Here is a 6501-nt window from a genome sequence, read left to right on the forward strand (position 1 = left end):
TAGGATCAGCACCGTTGTAGCTTAGCATCTCCAATTCTCTGGACCTCCCTCGTTCGTGACGGAGGATGGATCCCATCTGTGATTTGAAAATAGTTTTGGATTCCCAATGCAAAATCATTTATTACCTTCTATTAATTTCTAAAAATGATCAAATCGGTCTTTGTAAACCTAGGAAAAATTTGTGCCGCCGTGCAATGCACGGGCATGATTCTATTAAAAAAAATCTTAAAGGCTGCTCAATGGCAGCGGCCATGTGCCCAGGAGGCCAGGAACGGTTGCCGACTCCTGCAACACCTGTTGATCTGGAACTGGAAGGAACCGTACGCGTGCGTGCTCCGTCCGTCTCCGTGGCAAGAGTTGCGGCGCTCGACGTGGCAAGCAAGTGATCCCGTTGCTGGTTTCCCCGCGTGAAAGGCCGGTGAACTTGCGGAGCAATTCGCCCAGGGCGCTGCGCCGCTGCCCCTGGTCACGAACGTACGAAAAGGAGATCGCGGCCGGAGCGAGGGGCCTCCAGCGGCGCGAAAACGACGGGGCCGGCCTTGGACCGCGACGCGACGGCCCCCAAGTGCCTCTTCCTTCGTTCGTTTGCTAGCTTTGACCACCCAACCCAACCCGTATGGCTGTCCCGTAGTCCCGTCCCGTCCCACGCTCTCGTACGCCGCGCGCCGCTCCACTCCACTCCACTCCCCGCCCGCTTGGCTCCATGCCCTCCACAGTCTATCGCTATCAGTAGCCTCGCCTCTATATATAGCCGCGCGCTGCGGGAACGGAGTACGCCTCCTCCTCTCCCATTCCATCTAGCGAATACCAATAATCTCTCCAGCACGACTCGCCGCGGTGCTTACCCGGCCGTCCGTCCGGCCCGCGTACATACATACACACTGCTCGATCCTTACGGCTAGCCGGAGAGGGAGAGGGAGGGAGAGAGCTCGCTCGCCGGGAGGAACACCTGCGAGCGATAGAGCCGCCGGGGGTATCCGGAGCGAGGGAATTGTGGAGGCGAGACGAGGGAGATGGGGATGAGGCCCGGGTGGGTTGGCGGGCTGGTGGAGGAGAGCTTCTTCGTGGGGTGCGCGGCGCACGAGAACCGGAAGAAGAACGAGAAGAACATCTTCTGCCTGGGCTGCTGCGCCAGCATCTGCCCGCACTGCGCCCCCGCGCACCGCCACCACCTCCTCATCCAGGTACAAGTACTACACTGTTTGTTAGCTCAGCTGCCCGTTGCTTGCTTGCTTGCTGCACACCACACACGGTGGGAGGGAGATGCATGCCTGCCTAGGAAATTCTTCCTCGCGTGTCTTCTCCAAAGAACACGGCGGGCGGCTCCGATCCGTTCCGTGCGCCTGTTCTTCAGCTACCACGTAATTTGCTGTTAATTCGTCTCTCGATGCATGCTTGACTGCTTCAGTCTAGCCGGCGTACAGTACGTGGTTTGCTCCATTCAGTGCGTGCGTTCCGTTTCTCCGTGGGTCACGGACGCCTTCGTCATGTTCGCTTGGCTTAGGCGTATTTTTTCATCGAACGAACAGTATTTTTCTTTTCTTGATCGAATCCGCCAACCACAGTTTCAGTCATATGGCAAAGTTGTACTTGCTTGCTCGGCCGGATTAGTCTTTTGGGCAGTCTGACTGCTGCTACTGCCTATACTAACTCCACTAGGCTGGGTGGCTGTCGCTAGCTGCTTCTCAAAGGGGATCATCTCCTCCTTTCCTCTCCCTGTACTAGGAGCTAGTAGCAATTTCCACTCCTACAGTGGTGTACTAGTAGTAGTAGCAGCTAGGTAGGCTTTGGCCGCGTAATTACGGCATGGTTGCCTCGGTTGGGCTTAATTGCGGCGCAAGGGGCAAGAGTTAGCGCAGTCCCAAGGCGGGGCAGGGCAATTAACGCCCCGCCGTCCGCTCTTAGGACCCCGTGCGTGCGTGCTGCTCGGCATCACACTTCCTCTTGTCGTTTTCAATTCTGTGCCCCAATTACTCCCTCGCTTAGCCAGATACTACCGGCCGGCGCCTCTGGTTGATGATCTTAATCATCATCATCACTCCCACTCAGATTTATAAATTCCGTCTCCACTAATCACCGCCGTACCAGCCTACCAGGGAAATTCACTGCATGCAATTTAGGATCGCCTCTCCTTTCCTCTCTTGCGAGCCAGTGCCAGCGCCAGCGCCCGCCCTGTCGTCCATGCTGCGCCTCTTGGATGGTGGCAGTGGCAGGACGCAGGAGAAGTAAAAGCCCCGAGCTCGATTGGGAGACGGAGGCACCACGGGGAGGGTAAAACGAAAAGTGGCGAGGCTTGATCCGGCTTGGCCTTACGCCCCGAACAAGCATAGTCTCACGACCCTGGGGCCTGCTGCTGGTTGAATTCCCCATCCGCCCGCCGGTCCGGCGGTGGTTGCGTGCATGACAGCATGAGGCATGATGCATGCGCTCCTGGGTGGTCTGGGACCTGGCGGCCGGCCGGCCGGCCGCCGCTCTGATCTCTGCACGGCGAGCCCGGTGGCGCCGGGCGGCCTTTTTAACGGTGCTAATAGTGATCCCACTGTGGATCGAGTTGCTTGCTACTGGGCTACCGGTACGCACGTACGTATAGTACCTTGTCTGCAATATGCGTAGCCTTGTTGGTCAGCTGAATAATTCATTCCCAGTCGAATTGCATGCGAGCGTCACTGGCACAAATGGGCAGGGGTTATCCGGATTGTGTTGCCATGTATAGCAAAGCAAGCGCCTTCCTTCGGCGGTCACCACTCACTCACTCACTCACCCTCTTCACTTGCTGCGGAGACGATCAGACGAGACGACGCCGCTGGTTGGCTGATAAATGGATGGTCCTGCATGCATGGCCGCTGGCCGCTGCCCGGCCGGGTAACACTAACGCAGTGCCAGTGCTGCTGTTCCTGCTGCCGCTGCTGCTCCGTCCTACCGGCTACCGCTGGCTGGCTGGCTGGCTGGTGGTTGTTACTGCAGCCAGGCCACCCACGGGAGCGAGAGTTACCAGGTGAATGCATGCATGCACCCACGGTAAAAACAACGACGACACGTACGCCCACAAAAACAAAAGCCGCGCTCTCAAAACTGTTGCCGCCTCCGAATAGTACGACCGCCTGCATGCTTTGCTTGCTGCTACCGTCCAAGCCCGGGCCTTGATGGTGCGACACTGTTCATCCCATTCAGACCGCAGTTAGGTCGTCGTCGTCGTGGCCGCCTGCCTGGTGCCTGTGCTTGGTGCTGCTGCTCTCTTTCTCTGTCTCTGAGTGACCAACCATGCGAGCCGGTGGTGGCCGGCCGGCGTTCACTCGCTTCCCACCCTCCCACCACCTTTCGTTCGTTCCTTCCTTCCTTGTGTGTTTATTTTTTACCGCGGGGTTAAAATAATCCGGACAGCGAGCTTGTTGCCCGTTGTGCCCTCGAGGCGTCGTCTGGATTTTCCCCGGGGACAGGGGCGTTTCGGTCGTTGCGCCGGCCGGCACACACACAGTGGACGGAAGCGCGCCTTGGTCTCCCGCGATAAGGATGGCGACGAGCGAGCCACCGGTCAAAGCGTCGCAATTATATAGGTGACTAGCCTAGCTAGCTCGTCAGACGCCAGGCCTGTTCCCCCTTCCCGCTGGAAACTATTCTAGAAGACACGCAGCTCACCACGTTCACACGCACACAGGATTTCTATTCTAGAAGAAGGGTCTTTAGTCTACCTAACCGTTGGGCGTACCCTATAATTCGTACTATTTAGTTTATTTTTTCAGCTAAAATAATATTTTTTTCTCACAATAATTTAGCCACAACAGTGTTTTCAGTCAAATTTCGGAAAGCCAAACGGGGCCGTATAGTATGTACGACGGGCTGTACCGTACTGTAGAGAATGATGTTCCTAATACAATGTGTGCTCGACATGGGCAGGTGCGGAGGTACGTGTACAATGACGTGGTGCGCCTTGACGACCTCGAGAGGCTCATCGACTGCTCCTTCGTCCAGGTACCTGTGCTTCTGCTGCGTGCGTGCGTGCTCCGAATTGTTGATTTGAATCCTGACCGATGGTGTTCTCTGATGCATGCATGCAGCCCTACACGATCAACAGTGCCAAGGTGATCTTCCTCAAGCCGCGGCCGCAGTCCAGGCCCTTCAAGGGCTCTGGCAACGTCTGCTTGACCTGTGACCGCATCCTCCAGGAGCCTTTCCACTTCTGCTGCCTCTCCTGCAAGGTACTATAGTACTATCTACTACTATACCACCACCACCCATACGAAAATATATGTACACGCAGTACGTTTGCGTGCAGTCACACGGTCGCACATCATGCATGCTTAGATACGGGTACGGCCTAACGGCCCCGTTTCCGTGGCGTGTTTACTTGAAACCAAGAACTAATAATGGACGCACGCACGCATGCAGGTGGACCATGTGATGATGCAGGGCGGCGGGGACCTGTCCAACATCCTGTACGTGCCGGGCGGCGGCGGGCCGCCGGACCTGGTGGGCTGCGGCTTCCCGCGCTTCGAGAACCTCCGCTTCGACGACGACCCCGCGGGGCAGTACGGCGGCCAGGTCACGCCCAACTCCATCCTCGAGGACCCCATGCTGCAGCACGGGGGCAACTACGGCGGCGGCTCCAGCAGCGGCGGCTCCTCCGCCAGGAACGCGCGGCGTGGCGATGACGTCGTCCCGACGAGGAAGAAGAAGAGCGGCGGCGGCGGCGGGTTCTTCCCTCAGATCGTCCTCTCGCTCGGCAACAGGCGGAAGGGCGCGCCCCATAGGGCGCCGCTCGCGTAACTGCCATGCATGCGCTCGTACAGACCCCGTTACGTCGCCGACGTTGCCGCTATATATATATATGTCCTGTTAATTATGTTGTTTATTACTACTATTACCCTTAGGTAGCAGTGTCATTAGCAGAAGTACTTAAGTGTAATCCTATGTAGAGAGAAAGAGGTGGCAGTGCTGGTTGGTTGGTTGCAGCTGCGTGAGGCCTGCTGAGAGGGATGGATGGCCTTTTCTAGATAGGGCCATGCATCTCGTCTCGCTGCTGCAGTGTTTTGACGAGACTCGAGAGGAGGCAGGCGGGAAGAGATCAAGAGAAGCAACCAGGCCCTGCTGTTGCAAGCCCAGGTAGGCACAGGCTCCTCCTGGTGGGTGGGTCCCCCGGTGCAGGCCGGGTCGATCGTCCGCGAGGGTGTGTATAGCCGGTGGCTACCAATTTTGTATTTGATGCAACGGGGGCGGTTGGTCGATCGCATGCATGCTTACACCATTGTTAAGTCCATGACCAAATATATAATAGATGATGCTGTGCATTTGATTATATAACTGCTGTTCTTGAGAATTCGTGACACATGCATGCATGCATGGGTGGTGCAAGGGTAGGGTGAGCATCTGTATAGTACTTGCGTGTTGTTCGTGGGTCTCCATCCATTTCGTACTCGTTGTCTGTTGACTTGTCGTGTGACCGGCATGGAGGAGAGGCCCGGCGCTCGGCAGACGTGCTCCTCCGCCATTCGTGCTCGGTCAGGTTCAGCCGATGGATCTAGCTAGCTAGAACTTTCTGATTGTATTTGTAACCTCGATCATCGATCATCACCGGCCTTAATTCTTGTGGCGACTGCTGCTACCGTACGCAAACCAGATCTTCATCGTGCACACTGCGCACATGAGAAATACATGCACTGCTGTGTCTAGTACTATACCTATATATATACTGTACTGTACACGTACTGACGTAGCGGCGTACGTGTATATGTATACTATACGCGCCTGTCAACACTTACTCATCAATCGGCTGCATGCATGGCTGCCAAAGAGTATACTCCGTACGGCGCTGGCACTGTAGTACTTAACCCGGGTAATATAATCTGCAATATAGATTTGACTTGATAGAGACAACTAGCGATTTGTCGTGTTAACCCGAGGTTAGTGGCAAGTGTCAAAAGTCAGAGTACGTAAGTGCATCACCTCCGAGACGAGCTGTCGAGAGCTCTGCATGCGCCCATTTTACAAGTTTTTTGAGTGGCCGAAAGCAGCGTTTTTCGGGACAAGGGAAGTGTCGGCTTCTCGGTACGGTAGGCCAGCTCACATCCGTCCGCATGGCGCTCGCTTGAAAGTTGACACATCGTTAACCTCGTGGAGTAACTTTCCAACGTAGGATTAACTCTGAAGCGAATGAAATTTAATTATTACCGTATGTATATGTCGTCAAACGGTCTACGTACATACTCCATCGTAGCTAGTAGAACGTTCCACTGTTCCAAGCTATACATATGCTACTGCTGCACACTACTGGCCGTAGCGTAGGGCGGCAACAGGCAGGCTAACCAATCGCCAGAGCCGAGCCGCTGACCGTTGTTGTGTTTTGACGCGCCGGCTTTGTGTCTCTGTACGCATGCATGCAGCTACACCAGGCACAAGCTTGTCGTCACCTCGAACGATCTGCCTGCTGCCGGCCCGAGATAACATCAGCTAGCACTAGCTGGAAATGCAGGAGTAGCTGAGCTCGTTGTCCAAGAAAGGATTCCG

The 6501-nt window shown here is 55.8% G+C and overlaps 1 protein-coding gene across 1 annotated transcript; it reads left to right on the forward strand.

Moving 5' to 3' along the window:
* The first annotated feature begins 818 nt into the window (after window positions 1–818).
* Window positions 819–5210, forward strand: LOC136522859 (protein RGF1 INDUCIBLE TRANSCRIPTION FACTOR 1-like). The gene is made up of 4 exons (XM_066516654.1): window positions 819–1184; window positions 3895–3969; window positions 4056–4196; window positions 4387–5210. The coding sequence occupies exons 1-4, from the start codon at window positions 1014–1016 to the stop codon at window positions 4762–4764; spliced, it is 765 nt and encodes a 254-aa protein (XP_066372751.1). The 5' UTR covers window positions 819–1013; the 3' UTR covers window positions 4765–5210.
* Window positions 5211–6501: the final 1291 nt, after the last annotated feature.

The sequence above is a fragment of the Miscanthus floridulus genome, chromosome 18 (assembly GCF_019320115.1).
Source record: "Miscanthus floridulus cultivar M001 chromosome 18, ASM1932011v1, whole genome shotgun sequence".
NCBI lineage: Eukaryota > Viridiplantae > Streptophyta > Magnoliopsida > Poales > Poaceae > Miscanthus > Miscanthus floridulus.

Bases quoted from the DNA above. Each gene is read 5' to 3' on its own strand.
- LOC136522859 (XM_066516654.1), top strand. From the start codon at position 1,014: ATGGGGATGAGGCCCGGGTGGGTTGGCGGGCTGGTGGAGGAGAGCTTC. The intron at 1,185-3,894 runs GTACAAGTACTA...CGACATGGGCAG, and splicing joins GCCACCACCTCCTCATCCAG to GTGCGGAGGTACGTGTACAA. The intron at 3,970-4,055 runs GTACCTGTGCTT...GCATGCATGCAG, and splicing joins TCGACTGCTCCTTCGTCCAG to CCCTACACGATCAACAGTGC.